Source organism: Hyaena hyaena, unplaced genomic scaffold, assembly GCF_003009895.1.
Source record: "Hyaena hyaena isolate Hyena2069 unplaced genomic scaffold, ASM300989v1 scaffold_558, whole genome shotgun sequence".
NCBI lineage: Eukaryota > Metazoa > Chordata > Mammalia > Carnivora > Hyaenidae > Hyaena > Hyaena hyaena.
Window position 1 is genome coordinate 1088484 of NW_024081188.1, and position 21484 is coordinate 1109967.

Consider the following 21484-nt stretch of genomic DNA (forward strand, 5'->3'; position numbering starts at 1 on the left):
TGACCTGAGCGAAAGTCGGACGCTTAACCGACTAAGCCACCCAGGCGCCCCAACTAAATCTAGTTCTAAGATCACTGACCACATAAGCTTAGTAGCAAGCAGAAAGGTTTGGCGGGGTGGAGCCACGTCACAAGCCACCTGGCGTTTTGCAATGTTATGCGACCCTCTTTCAGTGTAAGAAAGTAAATGGTTATTTAAGTAACAGGCTATAGGAGAGTCTCAGTAACCAGAAAGAAGAATGAAAACTGGTTTTGAGTTCTGCTAAATGGAGTAGGCAAAGGGGGGCGGACAGGAAAGCACAAGGCATGTCTATCTGTAGAGGAGAAGGAGTATACTCATTTGATGGGAAAGTTGGGGTTATATTAAGAGTAGAAGCTGAACTGGAAATTAAGTTTCGAGCAAGAGAGTGATTACTAGGTTAAGGAATTTCATCTTTTTCTTTCCAGCAAGAAGATGCCAAAGATTTTTCAAAATTTCAAAAAAAAGTTCACGTGTAATAATTGCAACTGACTTCTAAATCAAGTATTTAAATTGTTAAATTTGTTACAAGGGAGCCGACAGATTGATTTTTGCTGACTGGCAAATCATCTTTTTTTTTTAAGCACCAGGACATTCTAAAATATTCTTTCAGTGTCTCTGTAGAATATACTAAGACGCCATACGATATCTAATTCAGAATAAATTTACTCAATTTGAATACCTACATTAACGCATGGAAGTTTCATTCATGACTAATTGATCAGTCTAATTCAATCCTCCTTGGCCCATTCCGCCAGTCTTCTATTTTCTGTAAGACTATAATTCCAATCTATTGCAAAAGGATACGATGTTCAGCCATTTTAGCCATGAGATCATCATTGTCAAAAAGCAATAGGCAGATCACAGCAATAATGAAAAAAGCAGCCCCTCTTGTCTGAAAATGAAGAAAATATTACTAAGGATGGCTATTTTAAGAGCTGATTTTTAAGACCATGACTATACAAATGCTAAAAAAAATTTTTTCAAATAAATATTTGAAGAAAAAATAACATCTGACATTAACAGCATAAATAAGCAGTAATAAAGGATAAAAAAGTAAAGAGCTACAACAAATTTTGCATGATATTTTAAGGGCATTTGAGGCACATAATAATGACAACTTCAACTGTCTCCTTGTTCACAGGACTAGGCATGTTACCATACACAAACCATTAATGTTTGCAGAATTAATATCCCTAAATGTTTCTTTGCTTTTGGTTGAAAGGCTCAAGAAGCTACAGAATTATAAGTATGAACTTATTTTATTCTACAATATGCAATTAATAGAAAAGAGTTAATTTACAGTTAATTATTGATAATAATATCAATGTTCTAGTTATGACTCTTCTATGGAAACAGAACTAAGAAGGCACATTAAGAAAATTAGCAAAGTCATTTCTCGTATCCAGTAAAGGTGCAGAGCATTTAAAAGCTGATAAATTTTCAAAGTTTATGTTCTTATTCCAGGGAAAGGATTTCAACAAAAAAAGTCATAGAAACAACATAACTGCATATTTTATACAAATATTTCAGAATTTTGGGTATAAAAGCCATTTAAATAGCATTATCATGCATTCTGTATTTATAAATTTATAAGTATATTTCTATATATGTTCATTAAATAAAAGTTAAAATTTAAAGTGAGAGTCCTATTCATTAATGTGATCACCACTATACTTGATAAATTGTTAGTGTGGTGGGTATTTTGACAAAAGTCAGTATACATAAACCACATGACTTTAAACTTCATAATTTTCATTAAACTAGGATATGAGAATATCAACAATACCCAGCTATGGAGAATCTAATTTAATCTTCTGTCAATGAGGGCAACTGAAATTTTGTAGTGCTTCAGTCATAGCTAAGAAAAAAACCCTGCTGTTTCCTGGATAGATGCCAGATTCATAACAGACACTAATGAGAGGACCTATATGATTTATACCACCATTCTGGGTTTTAGTGCAGCAAAATTTTTGTCTTAAAGTCATTTTTATTTCTTTCTTAAAAAACACTTTGTGTGTCTGTGTGTGTGTATGTGAGAGAGAGAGAGAGACAGAGAGAGAAAGAGAGAGAATAAGCGGGGGGGGGGGGGGAAGAAAGAGAAAGAGAGAGACAGAGAGGGGGGGGGGGGAAGAATCTCAAGCAGGCTCTATACTATCAGCACAGAACCTGATGTGAGGCTCAATCTCACATCATAAGACTGTGAGATCATGACAGTAGCTGAAATCAAGAGTAGGATGCTCAACCAACTGAGGTACTCAGGTGCTCCTAAAGTGAGCTGTATTTGAGAGTTGTCTTTTGCTGCCCTTGGCTCATTTTTACTGAGAATCTTTTTTTTTTTTTTAATTTTTAAAAAAATGTTTTATTTCTTTCTGAGAGAGAGAGAGAGACACACACACACACACACACACACACACACACACACACAGCATGAGCAGGGGAGGGTCAGAGAGACAGGGAGACACAGAATCCGAAACAGGCTCCAGGCTTTGAGCTGGTTGTCAGCACAGAGCCCGATGCGGGGCTCGAACACACGAACCGTGAGATCATGACCTGAGCTGAAGTCGGACGCTCAACCAACTGAGCCACCCAGGCGCCCGATCATTTTTACTGAGAATCTTAACCATTTTTCTTAACTTACTTGGGTGATTTAGATTTTAAAAGAAATGTAAAACTTTTACTTGTAATTTTTGTTATTGTTAGTTTGTTGTCTGCATCATGACTTCTGTTACACAGAAGCTTCTAATCATAAGTCAAATGTACCGAGTTTTCCCATTGTGATTTTTCCCACTGCTTTTATGTTCAGAAAGTTCTCTGCTCATAATTTATATTACATATATTTATATTTTATATATTATACATGTCTGTATTTGTATTATTTTATATATCTATACTGCATTTATATATTATATATGTATTTTATATTATTTTGTTACATATTTATGTTATTCTTATTTTATATTTTAACACTGCATTTAGATTATTTTATTATGTACTTATTTTTGTCCACAAAACTCTTCACTTGACATTTACTATGGAGAGCTACATGAGTGGGATGAATTAAAGAGCGGCATATAGGGGCACCTGGGTGGATCAGTTGGTTAAGCAACTGACTCTTGATTTCAGATGAGGTCATGCTCTCAAGGTTCTTGAGTTCTAGCCCCACATCAGCTCTGCGCTGATGGCATGGAGCCTGCCTGGGATTCTATCTCTCCTCCTCTATCTCTGCCCCTCACCTGCTCACACTCTCTCTCAAAATAAATAGAATAAACATTGACAAAAAAAAGAATAGTGGCATATGCTTTAATATTAATGATCCTATTTGAAATCTCTGCTCTCCTTGGCATGTTATTTTGTTCACTTAATTTTATTTGTCTGCCTCCATTACTTAGCTTGAAACAGCTCCTTTTTAGCACACAGACTACTACACCTTATTTATCTTTATTTCTCCTTTCCCCTGTAACTGGGACAACGTACCATCCATAGGAAAGCATTTAATTTGATATAACATAAAAACTGTAGTTTTAAGAATTTGGAATTACAGATTAATGATTTAGCAAAAAAGAATAATTCTTAAGTTACTTAAGATAAGTAAGGCTGCTGGGGTTCCTAGGTAGCTCAGTAAGTTAAATGTCCAACTCTCGATTTCAGCTCAGGTCGTGAGACTGAGCCCCGAGTCCGTCTCTGCACTGAGTGTATGGCTTGTTTTAAGATTCTCTTCTAAGCCCTCGAACCCTTCCCCACTCATATGTGCACTCACTCTCAAAAAAAAAAAAAAAAAGAAACAAAGATAAATAAGGCTGTCTAGTTGGCAAAATGCTCATCAGACTTTATAACAAGTTCTTAGGTGTTTTCCAAAAATGATGAATAAGGATAAAAATGAGGTGTGCGAGGGGCGCCTGGGGTGGCTCAGCTGGTTAAGCAGCTGACGCTTGATTTCAGCTCAAGTCATGATCTCATGGTTTGTGAGTCTGAGCACCGGGTTGGGCTCTGCACTGACAGCTCAGAGTCTGCTTCTCTCTCCCTCTCTGTCTCTGCCCCTCCCTTGCTCTTTCTCTTTCAAAATTAATTAAAAAAAAAAAGAATAAGGTAGGTGAGAGGCTTGGGTACAGCATGATGGGAGATTTTTGTGGTGATCAATCAGTTCTGCATCTTAATAAGGTCTATGGGTTATACCAATGTCAATTTCCTGGTTTCCATAGCATGTTTTAGTTGGGTAAGAAGTTACCACTGAAACTGAGAGAAGGGCACTCTTTGTGCTATTTTTGCAACTTTCTAGGAATATGTGATGATTTCAGAATAAAGAGTAAAAAAAAAAGTTTGTAAGAAAAAGTTAAAATTAGTAGAAAAAGCCCAAATTCTTTATTTTTGAGAAACAGAAAGAGTGAGGGTGAGCATGGGGGAGGGGCAGGAAGAGAGGAAGAGAGAGACTCCCAAGTAGACTTTGAGCTATCAGTGAGGAGCCCAGTGTGGGCTCGAACTCACCAACTGTAAGATCAAGACCTGAGCTGAAATTAAGAGTCAGCCACTTAACCGACTGAGTTATATGGTGGCCCCGTCCCTGCATTCTTTTAAATGCTAGAAGATATTATGTAATTGCTTTGGTTAATACCTTACATATATATTTTCAATTTTCAAGTAACTAGTAACAGGAAATTGTACCTTTGCTGGTCCTCCTCCAGAACTAGTGAACAAAACACTGAGTAGTGAGAAGACAACAATATCACTGTGTTCAAATAGCAGCAAAGTCCTAGATGAATACAAAAACATGATCATTCATAAAATATACCTGATCTTTACCAAGAAGCATGAATTTAAGAAGAGTAAGAGAAAGTTAAGTACTTCCCCCTAATTTCATAAAACACGGAGAGAAATAAACTGCTTTAGAATTTGCTACCTTTTGGCATTATCTACCCAACAATACTAGTAGTATGATTATATCATAACAATTTCTTGTGTACGTGTACCAGGAAACACTTAGAAGGCAGCCTCAACCTAAATGACACTGATAAAGAAAATAAATAATGTAAATTAGAGTCTATCTATTCAATGGACTATTGTACAAAGATAAATGAATAAAATTATATGAATATATTAAGAAGTGGTGAATAGTACACTTTAACTGTGTTACAGACTGCATGTTTGCCTCCTCCCTAATTTCATAAGTTGAACCAAATCCTCAGTGTGAATCTCCTCGTGAGTGGGATTAAAGCCCTCATATAAAAGACAATAGTGCACTCTGTCTGCCCCTTCTGCCATGTGAGGTTAGAGAGAAGCCAGGAAGCAGTGCCTCACCAGACAGTGAGTCTGCCTCACCCTGATCTTAGACTTGCCAATCTCCAGAACTGTGAGAAATAAATTTGTATTGTTTAAAAGCTACCCAGTCTTTGTAAATAATGTCTTTATTTTTGTTATAGTAGCCCAAATGGACTAAGAAAAAAAAGAATGAATCTTAAGATATGTGAATCATATTTTTTAAAACTGCCATAAAAATGAACTACATATATAGATATACACATAGAGATGGGCAAGTCTCAAACAGAAATTTAAATGGAAAAAGTATACTGTAGAACATACAAAGTCATTCTAGGTATATAAAGTAAAAAACTTGTAAACATTAAAAGAACACAATTAGGGGTGCCTGGGTGGCTCAGTAGGTTAAACATCCGACTTCAGCTCAGGTCATGATCTTGCGGTTTGTGAATTCAAGCCCCGCATTGGGCTGTGCTCAAAGCTCAGCATTGGGCTCTGTGGAGCCTGGTTTGGATTCTGTGTCGCCCCCTCTCTGCCCCTCACCTGCTTGTGCTGTCTCTTGTTCTCAAAAATAAAGAAACATTAAAAAAAAAACCACCCTCAATTAAACATTTAAAAAAAAGGCTTAGGTACATATGTGAAAAAACTATAAAGGAAACCACAAAAATGAAAAACAAAAGTTAAGATGCTGATTGCACCCAAGGGTAGGGGGAGATGGGGACACAATCACGAGGGAAGCACTGGAATTCAAAGGTAATGACAAGGTATGTATGTATTTATTTTTTTAAGTTTATTTTGGGATAGAGAGAGTGAAAGCAGGCAAGGGACAGAGAGAGAGGGAGACAGAGAGTATCAAGCAGGCTCAGAACTATCAGCACAGAGCCTGATACAGGGCTCAAATTTACAAACTGTGAGATCATGACCCAAGCTGAAATCAAGAGTCAGATGCTTAACCGACTGAGCCACCCAGGAGCCCCATATATAATATATGTGTGTGTGTGTATATATATATATTTTTTTGAGAGAGTGTGTGCAAATGAGCATGCAGAGTAGGGGAGGGGCAGCGAAAGGGGGAGAGAGAGAATCTTATGGAGGCCTGACATTGAGTGAGGAGCCCCATGCGGGGCTTGATCCCACAACTGAGATCATGACCTGAGTCAAAATCAAAAGTTAGGACCCTAACTGACTGAGCTGACCAGGTGCCCCCACGTATTGGTAAGATTTTATTTTGGGGACTTGATGTTGGATACATCAATGTTCACTTTATTATTAAATGTATTTACTTATATTTACTCTCTTATCTGTATGAAATATTTTAAAACCTTGAAAAACTATCACCAGCCAAAACAGGACTATAGGACCTAAATAGTAAGATATTCAGCTGCTCTTTCAAAAATTCTCATTTTTTCTCTTTACTCAAAAATCTGTAATACAGAACACAGCAGTGCTAACTTTAATTCTATTAATAATTATGAGATACAACTTAAGAAAATAAATATATCAAAAGAGTAATACTAACCTAAAATAAAACAGGCTATGGAACACTAAAGAGGTCTTTTTTGAGAGAGAGAATGTGTGTGTGTGTGTGTGTGTGTGTGTGTATACATGTGCATGAGGGAGAGGCACAGAGGGAGAGAGAGAAAGAATCCTAAGCAGGCTCCATATTGAACATGGAGCCCAATGCAGGGCTTAATTCCATAACCCTGGGATCATGACCTGAGCTGAAATCAAGAGTCAGAAGCTCAACAGTCTGAGTCATCCAGGCATAACCCCACAAAGTTTTTCTAATCAAGAAATCGCATGATGCTTTGTTTTTTTTTTTTAAATCTTACGTAGGCTGCATGCCCAACACGAGGTTTGAACTCACCACTTTGTTTTTAATAACATTTTTTTCATGTTTAAAAAAAAATTTATTTCAGAGAGAGAGAGAAAGAGAGAGAGAGCGAGCGAGCGAGCATGAGCAGGGGAGGGTCAGAGAGAGAGAGAGAGACACAGAATCTGAAACAGGCTCCAGGCTGTGAGCTAGCTGTCAGCACAGAGCCTGATGCGGGGCTCGAACTCACAAACCGTGAGATCATGACCTGAGCCGAAGTCGGACGCTTAACCGACTGAGCCACCCAGGCGCCCCTGAACTCACCACTTTGAGATAATGAGTTGCATGCTCTACCGACTGAGCTAGCCAGCCACCCTGCATGATGGTTTTAATAAAAGAATAACAGGGGAGGTGTTGGCACAGGAGCTGGCAGTGAGGGATTTTAAGGGTAGAAAGTAGAGGACTAGGGGCGCCTGGGTGGCTTAGTTGGTTAAGCGTCCGACTTTCGCTTAGGTCATGATCTCGCGGTTCGTGGGTTCGAGCCCCGCGTCGGGCTCTGTGCTGACTGCCAGCTCAGAGCCTGGAGCCTGTTTCAGTCTGTGACTCCCTCTCTCTCTGACCCTCCCCTGCTTACGCTGTCTCTCTCTCTCTCTCCTAGAAATAAATAAAACATTAAAAAAAATTAAAAAAAAAAAAGAAAGTAGAGGACTAAATAGGGAGTCAAGTAAGAATTTCAACAATTTTCTCCCTTTCTTTCCCTATCCTAAAGATAGGGGGGACATGTAATTTAATAACATACAGAACAAAGCATTCATCGAAAAGAAATTTATGCATACTCTGCATCTGACAAAGTACAGGGTAAACAAGCTAAAGGGACTCAAACCCAGAAGCTATTCTATTGGCTAAAAGAGGGGAAAGGATTTTCATAAAGCATTTCCCACCTATCATTTTCTACTCTGTCTACCCCATTATTCTGAGTGAGATTCTTTAAAGTATCCTTAATTTTATTCCTTACCTCTCATCATCCTATTCCTCTGCCGCCACACACCCCCATCTCCCCGCCTGCCATCAATGGCCAGGTACTTTTTCTTTCTTATACTTTTAATCAACGAGTAAAACCCTTTAGATACAGAGAAGCATTAGAAGAATTTTATGCACAGTTGTACATGTTACAATTTCTATTAACTGGCCCTTAAGCATCCCCTACTCCAAACTTGTCCATTACACAAAAAGATTGCTCCCTATAGATCTAGGGGAATATGAAAAGTTCCCTCATCTTTAACCTGATGATTGACACACTGTTCCCAAGACACTTTTTTATGACCATATTTTTTAGCATTTTCTGTTGGTAATAGGATATTTCAGAGTTGTGCAGAAAAAAAAGTATTTAAAAATATTTTTAAATGTTTTTTATTTCTGAGAGAGAGAGAGACAGCATGAGCAGGGGAAGGTCAGAGAAGAGGGAGATACAGAATCTGAAGCAGGCTCCAGGCTCTGAGCTATCAGCATAGAGCCCGACATAGGGCTCAAATCCACAAACTTTGAGGTCATGACCTGAGCCAAAGTCAGACGCTTAACTGACTGAGCCACCCAGGCACCCCAAAAAAGTATTTTGAAGATTTTGCTCTCCTACTGGTTGATTTTATATCCACTTCAGACCTTTTAGTTTCTAAAAATCAGTTGCTAAAAGGGATCACCAAGGGATGATAAAAAGCCACCTATGCTAAAAATTTTCTGAAACTAGAGTCTTCTTAAAAATTTTTTAATGTTTATTTCTGAGAGACAGAGAGAGAGTACAAGCAGGGGAGGGACAGAGACGGAAAAACAGAATCTGAAGCAAGCTACAAGCTCTGAGCTGTCAGCACAGAGCCCAATGCAGGGCTCGAACTCACGAGCTATGAGATCATGACCTGAGCCAAAGTCGAATGCCTAACCGACTGAGCAACCCATGCGCCCCTGAAACCAGATTCTTAACTAGTAAAATATCCATATCACGAACAATACATTAACGGTGTTCACCAAAAGTTAGACCGCAAATTCAATAAGTTCTCTCCCTCGCTCCCTCTCTCTCTCCTTCTATATGTTGAGTTATATCCAATGCTACAGAAGTGATAGAAGCATTTGCACATAACTTACACATTTGACAGTAAATATAATGGAATAAAACTAATATTCGAAATTAAGAAATATAAACATTCAAAATATGCACTTTTACCTTAGTGGTCCACAAAGAGTGAGGCCGAAAAACCATAAGAGTGAAATGATACACCCAGCAACTGCATGTTTAAATATTTTGATCCACTATAAATAGAAACAAAAAGTTAAAAATTTTAGTCATATATTTTGCTATTAACTCAAAACCTTAAAAATTTTTTAATGTTTATTTATTTTTGAGAGAGAGACAGAGCATAAGCAGGGGCAGAGAGGCAGATACAGAATGTGTTTCTTCAGCTGTCAGGACAGAGCCCGATGTGGGACTCAAATTCATGAACTATGAGATCATGACCTGAGCTGAAGTCGGAGGCTTAACCAACTGAGCCGCTAAGGTGCCCCAGATCTCAAAATCTTAAATGAAACACATAGGGAAAGAAAATAATGGTAACATCTAAATATTTTAAAGGCTAAATAATTATGTTTTGAAATTAAATAGAAACCGTCAAGATGTCTTGACTAAATCTAGATTTGTAAGACAGTAGTCTGTTTTCCATTTTCTATATTCTTATCTTTTGTTAGATCTTGAAATCTTGTTCTCTAGAGTATAAATTTCTGTTTTTTTCCCCCATTAGTTTCTCACTAGTTTGCTAGGAACATGTAATGTTTTAGTCATTAAATTCTTTTCCAGAGATATTAAGAGTTTTAATTACTTGAAAAGAGAGAAAAAAGTTATGATGGGGTTTAAAATATTAATCCCATTTTTAAAACATGCAAGGTCTCTAAAATAGAGGAACCTAAGTTTGTCATTTTAATAAAAAAATCACGGCACAGTTTTCTAAGTTGTGGCATAAAACAAATACCTAGTTTTGTTTTGTTTTGTTTTGTTTTTAGTATAACTATACTGTCCAAAGAGGTGATAATGTGAGGTGACCATGCAAAATGTCGGACATTTCTGGTGTGTACCCTGAACCTCAGGGATCAACAGAAAATAATAATGAAGATGAGGGTAACAGCTAATACTTAATGCAAAGTCACTATATGCCATGCACTATTTCAAGAACTTTGTATGTATTAATTCATTTATTTCTCATAGCTTCATTACAATGGTATTATTAACTCCATTTTACAGGTGAAAAAATTAAGGTAGAGAGAAATTAATTCACTTGGACAGGCAGAATATGAATCTGTCTCCCTCCAGAGGCCTCATTCTTAACCCCTATGATTCATGTGCCTCCTCAGGACATTTGTACTAGGTTCTTGGGTATGTCTCCATGTCTTTTTGTAAATCTTTCAGAATAGATTCTGCATTAAAAAAAAATTACTTATATCTTAACATTTTTCTACCCTCTTCCGGATTTCTTTAAATATTTATTTATTTTTTTTAATTTTTAAGTGTTTATTTTAGAAACAGAGAGACAGAGCACAAGTGGGGGAGGGGCAGACAGAGGAGACACAGAATCTGAAGCAGGCTCCAGGCTCTGAGCTGTCAGCACAGAGCCCGACGCGGGGCTTGAACCCATGAAACATGAGATCATGACCTGAGCCGAAGTCAGACACCCAACCGACTGAGCCACCCAGGAGCCCCTCCAGTTTACTCTTAAAGCCTCAATACTGAAAGGTAGATCAAAACCAAGTTAACTCTGGAAATGTTCTGCTGTGTATGTAAATAATTTTTTAACCCTGATCAAGGAAAGGGCACTATCTCTTGGCCCACTAACTAAGAAGCTGCAAGGAAAAAAGAATTGTGCAAAAAACTCACCTGGTGTTTGGTAATACTTTTCCCAGAAGAAAATGGCTTTTGAAACAAAACCATAAAAAACGCAGTCCTGTGGATATTGAAACATTAATATATTGATATTAGCCTATCTTATATACAAGATGTAATGTTAAGATACTTATCTTAAACTAATATACTAGAACTTGAAGGGTATATTACCCTCTAAAATACTGTACTGGAGAAGAATATTTATTCCAATAAGGCTTTCACTGCAACATCTGGGGAACTCTTATTTTTTAATTGCCTTCAGAACCAGTTCACAAGTCACAAAAGAAAAGGAGTCTCAATGTTTTTTCATACTTTGAAATAACAAAAAAAAAAAAGAATTTTTTTTCTATCTTCTCCAAAACTTAGTAACAAATCTTGAAATAAAAGAAATGAAGAAAGTACTAATTATATGTACTTAGGTTTCACATTCCCAAAATGGTTATATAAAATGCATACACCTGCTTACTTAAAATTTCCTAGTCAAGAATCACTTTCCGTAGTTACTAAAATTAACTCCCAGGAGTCTTTAATAGGCTCTTATTAACAGAAAGTGGTCACTATCAATCTTAAGGTCTAGAGAAACTTTATTTAGAGAGAATTTTTTGCAAACGCTGAGTAATGTAAATTTATATTACATGAGGACCTGTAGTGTGAAGGGAACATATAATGAACAAAGCCCAGGACAGATTAACTTAGAAAATAAGGAACACACATGCCAAGACAAGTCTCAGGTAAATCCTATGCCTGCTGGAAGGCTGAACTAAACCAATGGTGTGGTCTGGAGACTTTTAGAGAGACTGTGGCATCAAAACTATTTTTATAAAAATTCTAAGAAATTATCTGCTCTTTTCATTTTCATGCTCTCAGGGATATACAGTGGAGCTCTTCAGAGGTTAACTGATAAGAGATCCTGCAACAGATTTAATGCTGAAACAGATATGAGAATTTAGCAATCTTCTATTAAGCTGGACATTAAAAGAAATCTGCAAAAACCTTATTAATGCAAAGTACGGTACAAGTCTAGTTTTGGCAATAATCATTTAAAAATTTTTTCTTTGTACCTCTAACCTTAGGTATTCTATTTTTTATACAAAATTATCATAAAATTATCATACATTTGTGAGGAGGGATAAATAGCACAAAATATGTATCTAAAATTTCTTAAAGATACTCAGTTAAAACAGGAATTTCAAATAAAAAAACATATGGAAAAAAGAACCATACACACTCACCCAAGTTTTAATATAAAAATGAACTGAACAATGTGAACTGCTTTTAGGAGATCATATGATTCAAAAAGTCCCACAGCCTTCAAAAATTTAGTCAAACATAGTAACACAATATATTTTGTTAATCTGAAAAATAAAAGCAGAAACAAGTTTCAGTACCATTAAAATCACAAGGAACTCTGTAATCTGTTCTTTTCTTATTATACAAGTAATAGGGATTGTTATAAAAACCTCAGATATTCATTAAAAAGAAAAAGCAAACACCTTTCCATCTACATAACTACTATTAATGTTTTGTTATATATACTTGCAGATTGTTCTTTTTAATGTTTATTTATTTATTTTGATAGAGGGAAGAGGAAGGGGCAGAGAAAGAGGGAGAGAAAGAGAATTCCAAGCAAAGTCTGTGCTGTCAGTGAGGAGCCTGACTTGGGGGCTTGACCCTGTAAACTTCAGTTTTCTAGCCTAGTAGTTTTCTTTGAATAAAAACCATTATTCTTTGAATTAAACCCCTTATCTATCTGTACACTGTAACTGTGTACTACTGAACTGATGTTATATACATTCAAAACATACACAAATTAGAAATAAAAAATAAATAAAAAGTTGAGAAATTTCTTAATATTTTTTCCCTCACCCTAATGGGAAATCTTGTGTAAGTACTCAGGAGAATCACTTTTTAAATTTACATAAGACAGGTGTTAGTACATTAAAAAGTAGGTGTAAGGGATGTCTAAGGCCAGCACACTGGCAGGGATGAGAAGTCTCTACTACTGGAAGAAAAAATACAAAAAGCAAACATAGAATTTTAAAAGAAAACTAAGTCACTCAAACAGAGTTAAAACAAGGTGACATCAATGGGGTATCAATGTATATAGGGCAGTATAAAAATTGATGAATGTGAATAATCAAGTGCCATGGCAGTGAATTAACAAGAAAGAGCTAAACTATACTAAAGAAACAGTAATCTGATTAAGAAGGCAGGAAAATACAGATTTTAGGAAGATTTTGATCGAATTACTAAAACAAATTTTAGTCCTTAAAAGAATGAATCTCAGCATCTTCACCATCAAGGATGACTCATTTTCTGTTTTAGTCCAGATAGTATCACACTAAGTTAAAAAGAAAAACTGAAACAAAGTGGTTTTTCTTATCATGAACATAATCTGGGGGTCCTTTTATATAAAGTGTAAACTGGGGATTTTAACTATGTGAAAATTAATCACCCAAAAACTAATAAAAATATTATTGTCAAATAATTTAAGTCACATCTTAAAGCATTTTAAAGAAGTTCCTAGTTAACCAATTTGTTGGTCAGTACAGACTTCCTTAAAAATTTGTTTAAAATATCAATCAGGATGCGATGGGTAGCTCAGTCAGTTAAGCCTAAGCCGTCTGACTTCTGCTCAGGTCATGATCTCATGGTTTGTGAGTTTGTGCTGACAGCTCAGAGCCTGGAGCCATTCATTCTCTGTCTCCATCTCTCTCAAAAATAAACAAACATCAAAAAAATTTTTTAAAAACCCCACAGAAGATCGATATCCTGACATGATAAAAAAAATGCCCTACAGCTTCATTATGCTGAAAGTTACATAGGTTTACACATTTGTGGAAAATGCAAACTTATACCTTTAAAATCAAATGTATTTTGTTTTTGCTTTTTTTTTTTTTCCTGTTTTAAGAAAGAGAGAGAGCACATGAACCGAAGCATGGGAGGGCTACAGTAGGAGAGAAAGAGAAAGACAAAAAGAGAGGGAAAGAGAAGGAGGGGGAGGAGGGAGGGGAGAGAGGGGGAGAGAGAGAGGATGAGAATCTTACCCAGGCTTCACTCTGAGCGTGAACCCTACATGGGGCTCCATCCCACGACCATGGGATAAAGACCTGAGCCAAAATCAAGAGTCGGAAGCTCAAATGACTGAGACACCCAGGCACCCCAAGTGTATTTTGTTTTTGGACTGTCTGCAGACTAGCTAAAAACACACAGTTCAACAAGGGAAATCAACCAAATGTCTAGAAATTGTCCAGGTATGAAAGTAAATGTCCATGTGCTAGAAAAAATTGAATGCTAACACCTTAGAGATTCTCTAGCTCAATTCCTCTCTGTCACAGATTAAAGCCCACAAAGTTCACTAGGGTCAAGCCTATGTCTCTTAAGTATGGTTGCTTGCTTGCTTGTTTGCTTTCTTATTTTTAATTTTTTAAACATTTATTTATTTTGAGTGCACAAGCAAGGGAGGGGTAGAGAGAGAGAGAGAATCCCAAGGAGGCTTCACAATGTCAGCCCAGAGCCTGACAGGGGGCTCAAACCCATGAACTGGGAGATCATGACCTGAGCGGAAATTAAGAGTCTGTCGCCTAACTGACTGAGCCATCTAAGCATCCCTTTATCTTTTATTTTAAGTAGGCTCCATGCCCAACATGAGGCTTGAACTCATGATATGGATGGAGATCAAGAGTCACATGCTCTACTTACTGAGCTGGCCAGGTGCCAGGTATGCTCTTTTAAATAAGACACACAGAAAATAAAAGTTCATCCAAAGGCTTTGAGAGTTCCCATCTCAATTATACATTCATAATAATTTATATTATATATTACAATTATTATATATTCAGAGTGGCCCACAAACAGTAAAATCATCTTTCAGTTATATACTCATAGTGGCCTACACAAACAGTAAAGTCATCTTTATTTCAAAAAAATTTTAATTGCTTATTTATTTTTGAGAGGGGACGGAGGGGCAGATAGAAAGGGAGATACAGAATCCAAAGGAGGCTACAGGCTCTGAGCTGTCAGCACAGAGCCTGATGTGGGGCTCGAAGCCATGAACTGAGNAAGGAGGCTCCAGGCTCTGAGCTGTCAGCACAGAGCCTGATGTGGGGCTCGAAGCCATGAACTGAGAGATCATGATCTAAGGCAAAGTTGGATGCTTAACCAACCAAGCCACCCAGGCGTCTCAAAATCATCTTTAAATATGAAAGACAAAGTGCACATTAAAATGTAAGATTAACAGGGGCACCTGGGTGGCTCAGTCGGTTGAGCTTCTGACTTCGGCTCAGGTCATGATCTCACAATCTATGGGTTCGAGCCCCGCGTTGGGCTCTGTGCTGACAGCTCAGAGCCTAGAGCCTATTTCAGATTCTGTGTCTCTTTTTCTTTCTGCTCTTCCCCTGCTCACACTCTCTTTCTCTCTCAAAATAAAATAAAAACATAAAAAAAAAAAACTCTAAGATTAATTTATATGTTGGCTCATTTAAGCTGGAGGAAAAAAGTCATATAGACTTGAGTATGCTGAACATATTATCTATATTAAGGCTAAGTAAATATTCTGGTCAGGTAGCAATTCAAAACTAACCAATGAAAATAAAAGTTGGGATAGAAATCCGCCATTTATTAGTTCAAAACAAGAGAACCACATCGGGCTCAGTAAGTGTTCACCAAGAAAAAGAATGCTAATTCTACAACTATACTTGTGTGTTACAGTACTATCTCATTCAGTAACATATACAGTGCAAAAATATAGTACATTAAGTGGCAGTCCATGCTTGTGGCAATCTGAACTATCAGATGGACTCGGAATGGAAGAAAAGAATGAAATCAAGTACAGTGGGACACCAGAAACCTCAAGTGCTTTACTCTTTAACCTCTTAATTAGGTATGATACTAAGGCAACAAGATAAAAACAAGGACACAAAGAAGAACAATGTTGAGATAGGGAGGGAAAAAACAAAGACCAGGAAAAACAGACAGACGTACATTAAAAATCACCAGTCTGGGAATTCTCAATGTCAGCGAAGAGCCATGGGGCTCTCACATTCTTCACGGGGTTAGTTAGCCATTCTTCAAATATTGTTTGCACACGTACTATATGCCAGATGCCATATGAGGCTTGAGGGAAGACCTACAGGGTGGCTTCAAGTATAGCCTTCCCTCTTCCTGATAAAAGGGCAAGACTCAGCTGCAAATGCTTCTGTCTTCTTTCTACCTTCAAGGGAGGACCTTTATCTAAAAAATGTTATCAGAAAGTTAACATTATCTAAAAAGTGTCTAAAAGAATCTTTGAACAAGCCTGAATATGAAAGCCAATAAACTTAGGATGGCAGAAAGCAAAGCCAAAGAATCTGAGTCCTAGATGGTATCACTGAAGTGATGAACAAATACCTGCAACCTTGGTTTCTTTTATGTGAGAAGAATATATGCCTATTTGTTTAAAGGTCTTTTAGTTTGATTACTTACAACTCAACATATTTCTAGTTACTATCTGTGACTCTTTACAGATACCCTGCCCTCAAGGAGTCTGAGGCCTACGGAAGTCAGCCAAGCAAGCAAGCATTTATGTATGTGACCCAAATAAGTAATGGGAGTTTTAAAAAAATTGATGTAGAAGCATCTAACTGTAACTTGGGAAGCAAAGGTCTGTCTTCAGAGTTTGAGATGTGTAACTGTGTATTAGAGATTAAGTAGGAATTACAATGGAAGAAAAGGGAAAGGGTATTTCAAACCAGACAGCTGCATTTGTAAAATACTAATAATAGGATTAAACCTTCGAATAAATAACTGTATTTAAGCTCAGTTAACCAGATGAATCATAATGACCAGAAGTCATTAAGGAAAAGATAAGTTATATTAATATACTTTTTTTTACCAAGATGGGGCAATATGGGAAATTATTTTTAAGCTATTTTTAATGTTTTTATTTATTTTTGACAGAGAGAGAAAGAAAAAAAAAGTGTGAGCAGGGGAAGGGCAGAGACAGAGAAGGATAGAGGACCCTGATGCAGGGTTCAAACTCATGAACTATGAGATCGTGTTGTTTCCATCACTCAAAAATAAACATTAAAAAAAAGTATTAAAACTTTAAAATACACAAATTTGGTACTTCAAAAGCAAGATTTAGGCTGAAGGAACATTAAGTAAAATAGTTGATAATTTGTTACTATTATGATCTTTTTTATTATTTTTTTATGTTAATTTTTGAGAGACAGAGAGAGCATGAGCAGGGGAGGGGTAGAGAGAGAGGGAGACAGAGAATCCCAAGCAGGCTCCAGGTTCTGAGCCGTTAGCACAGAACCTAACGTGGGGCTTGAACTCACAACACTGTGAGATCATGACCTGAGTCAAAGTTGGACTCTTAACCAAGTCACCCAGGTGTCCCATATTATGATCTTTTAAAAAAAATTAACTTTTTTGATAGGGGAAGAGGTGGACAAAGAGGTGGAGGGAAAGACAAAATCTTTTTTAAAAAACGTAATTTACTGTCAAATTGCCTTACATACAACACCCAGTGCTCATCCCAACAAGTGCCATCCTCAATGCCCATCATCCATTTTCCCCTCTCCTCCACCCCTCATCAACCCTCAGTTTGTTCTCTGTATTTAAGAGTCTCTTATGGTTTGTTTCTCTCCCTCTCTGTTTGTAACTATTATTATTTTCCCCCCGTCCCTTCCCCCATGGTCTTTTGTTAAGTTTCTCTAGATCCACATATGAGTGAAAACATATGGTATCTGTCTTTCTCTGATTGACTTATTTCACTTAGCATAATACCCTCCAGTTCCATCCAAGTTGCTGCAAATGGCAGGATTTTTATTCGGAAAGAGAATCTTAAGCAGGCACAAGCACAGGGCTTGATCTCACAATGGAGAGACCATCACCTGAGCCAAAATCAAAGTCAGATGCTTAGCCGACTGAGCTACTCAGGTTCCCCTTATTATGACGCTAATTTTCTTTATTCCCTTTTTAATTTTTAAGATACATAGATTATAAAAGTAATTTCTGACAAACTGTTTGTTATTAAAATTTAAAAAAATTATGTCTTTATTTTACTTTGAGACAGAGAGCGAGTGGGGGTGGGGCAGAGAGAGAGAGGGAGACACAGAAACTGAAGCAGGCTCCAGGCTCTGAGCTGTCAGCACAGAGCCCGATGCCTGACGCAGGGCTGTAACCCACAGACTGTGAGATTATGACCTGAGCCAAAGTCGGACACTCAACCGAGTCATCCAGGCACCCCTAAAATTTTAGATAAAATTATTCCTAATTTCCTCCTCATAGCTGACTAACTGGTCATCCTTCCAAGCCTTGTCCTTTCCATTTCCATGTATGGACACATGCATATATTATATATTGACATATTCACAGTTGTAAACATATTTTGATATTGCTATGTGACTTTCTGTATAATACATGTTGAACATTTTTGCTACCATTTTTAAACTAGGAAAATTATTTTAACATTTAGTTAAAAGCTGGACTCTCTGATTTTATTTACTTACTTTGAGAGAGTGTGTGTGCAACTGTAGGGGAGGAGCAGACAGAGAGGGGGAGAGAGAGAATTGCAAGCAGGTTCTGCACTGTTAGACGCAGGCAGGGCATGAACCCATGAACTGTGAGATCATGATCGGAGCCAAAATCAAGAGTTGGACGCTCAACTGACTAAGGCACCCAGGCGCCCTGGGCTCTGATTTTTAAAGTCTCAATGAAATCTTCCTGTTGGCCTAGAGATAAAATACTAGCTAAGGCCAAATAACCATATACTAATAAGTAATTCATATTATGCAGGGAAACATTGAACAGCTTCATTTACTAAGAAGGAAAGATGTGGGAGTGAGGAGAGGGAGGCTCTTCAACAGTGGTAGTGGCCCTTGAGCCACTCTCTGGGCAACTCTGGGAGATACATTTGACCTACCCAAGTTATCAATCATTATATTCCATTAACTAATTCCATCAAATATATGACTGGTCTTTTATATAAAGGATTACAAAAATCTCTGGTTCTCTAAACCTGTAATTACTGAAATTTGGGTTTGGATTTAAATGTGCTTCTTGGTATTTGCCCACCGCAACAGCTCATGGTTCTCCAGTAAACAAAAACCAAAATCAGTGTGTGTGATGCATGGGGTGTAAAATAACTGATTCCTAGTTCAGTTATTAGTTCTGTGACCTTGGGAAAATAAACTTTTTTCTATATATCAGTTTCTTGATCTGTGAAACACGGATACTATTATGTAATGTAAAGCACCGTAGTAAGGATTAAATGAGATGCTATACTCAAAGCACATCAGACACAGGTGTTCAACAAACGTGGACGGTCACCCTGTTTCCTGCAAAGAGTACTTATAGAAGCCAAAAATAAAGATTTTAAACAATTGTTTTAAATTGTGAATTGGAGCATAAAAATATGCACAATTAAAGGATTTATGGACTAGTTTTTGCTGCAGATTATAACTAGTATTTATTAGTCTATACAAAGGAAAATTGTTGCAACTGGGAATCTATTAAAAATGCAATCACTCCTGGGTTCAATTTTTCTAATGAACTACAAAAGAAAGGCAGTTCTGCTAAGCAAGTAATAGGATATCAAAAGACTGTTTACTACATCTAAGATAGTAATCTGTTGAATAAATAATAGCTTTAAACTATTTGTTTAATAAAAATAATTACTACTTTACAGAAAAATGGCAAGAATTGTACACCATACCCTTTACCTGGATTTCCTCATTGTTACTGTTCCATTTGTCTTATTATCTCTCTCTCCTTAAATACTGGCATTTTTTCCCCCAACCACTTAACAGTAAGTGACTTATAACACATTTTTACCCCTGAAGAGTTGGATTTCCTAAGAACATGGCTACTTCCTTATAAAATCAGGAAAGTTATCAACTTCAGAAAATTCAACATCGTTATGATACTTTATCACCCATAGTCCAATTTTGTCAATAGACCTATTACTGTCCTTTACAATTTCCTCCCTCTACTACCAAATTCCAGATCAGAATTGCCTATTGCATTTCCCTGTCTTCCCTGTCATGGTTCAGTCAATAATATGTGATGCTGTTATTTACAAGAGATTAGAAAATTAAACTTTTATTACAAAAATGCAATTGATTAAAGTTCTGTTCCAGCCTTTTATGTGTTCTTTCCTTTCCACTAAAAAGAGCTGTTAGCAATGCTATTTCTATAGTTCCAAAGAATTTATCAAAACAATCTTTAAATCTCAAAAGGAGTAAGAAAAAAACAGAACCTCATTAAAAATTAAGACACTAAATACCAATTCCAACAAAACTGTTGGGCTAAATTCTATGCGTTTTTGACACTCCTTCAGAACTTCAGACAAATCAAAGAGACACTCTCAAGTGCTTACTCTATTTACCTCCGGAGGGTAGAGGGAACACAGAGGGTGCAGGCTGATAAAGAGGAATTTTCGCTTTTCATCTATAAATTTTTGTAGTGTTTGTGGGGTTTTTCTTTTTTTGGTGCTTATTAACACACATTTCTCATTTAATAATAAAAAAAAAATAAAACAAGAAAGATAAAACTAGATGCCGGGCTGGATTTTTGAAGTACGGGGTTAACCTGAATATCGAAGTGCATCCGTTTGTACTTTGGTTTCTTCGCCTGAAGATGGTGACACCTTCCCCTAACTTACGCAGGGAGACGTCAGAAAGGTTAAGTAGTCACTGAACTACTGTTTCTGGGAGAAAGAGCCAACAGAAATGTCTGTCACAGACCAGAAAAACCTCGCCCGTGAACCGGGAGGCAGTGCGAAGGTTACGGTCTGCCTTGAACAGACCAGAACTCCAGCAGAACGGCCCCGGGTTTTAGAGCATTCATTCTGCAGCGGGCAACGGGGGAGCCAATGAAAGCCACGGGCGCGGGAGCAGGGGGACAGGACGGACGGACGGCTGCGGGGCGCGCGCGCTGGGCAGAGGGAGTTCCGGGCTGTCAGCGGCACCGGAGGGACGCGGGTGCCCGCGCGCGTCCGGGGGGCGGCTGCAGTCTGGGTCCGCGAGTGGGAAAGCCGCGCCGGGGCGCGAGCCGGGTGGGTCACTCACCGAGCGCTGGGCACGTCCACCGGCCCGAGGCCACTGCCGCCGCTGGGGCCGGCTAGCACGTCCCCGCCGTATTTCTCCTCCATCCCGGGGCTCAGGAGCCGCCGCCGCTGCCCCCGCCGCGGAGTTTCCTCATGTCTCGCCGCTGCCGCGGAACAGCGGGCGCAGGCGCGTCACTCCCCCATGATAGCGAGCCCCTTCGGGTCCCCCCAGGCCAGGCCGCCGCCGCCGCCGCCGCCGTCCCGGGCTCCAGCTCACTGGCACACGCGCGTCGGGACTAGGCCGCGGGCAGTTCCGGCGGCGCCGGGCTACCCCAAGGCGCACCGGAGCGGACGTTGCCAGGCCACGTCATCGGGCCCAGCAGCCCTCACTCCCGGGGGAGTGCCCAGCCCCGCACCTGCGCACAACGGAGCACTCGCTTTCTCTTGC

The 21484-nt window shown here is 38.2% G+C and overlaps 1 protein-coding gene across 1 annotated transcript in view; it reads right to left on the bottom strand.

The window, feature by feature from the left end:
* SLC30A5 (solute carrier family 30 member 5) overlaps positions 1-21431 on the bottom strand; it is a 36007-nt gene extending 14576 nt beyond the window's left edge. Inside the window, exons 1-6 of the mRNA XM_039256072.1 lie at positions 21059-21431; positions 12236-12358; positions 10998-11064; positions 9300-9385; positions 4681-4768; positions 826-913 (exon numbers count right to left, since the gene is read on the bottom strand). Coding sequence (XP_039112003.1) covers positions 826-913; positions 4681-4768; positions 9300-9385; positions 10998-11064; positions 12236-12358; positions 21059-21141 — 535 coding nt within the window. The 5' untranslated portion in view covers positions 21142-21431. The remainder of the gene's footprint in view (positions 1-825; positions 914-4680; positions 4769-9299; positions 9386-10997; positions 11065-12235; positions 12359-21058) is intronic.
* Positions 21432-21484: the final 53 nt, after the last annotated feature.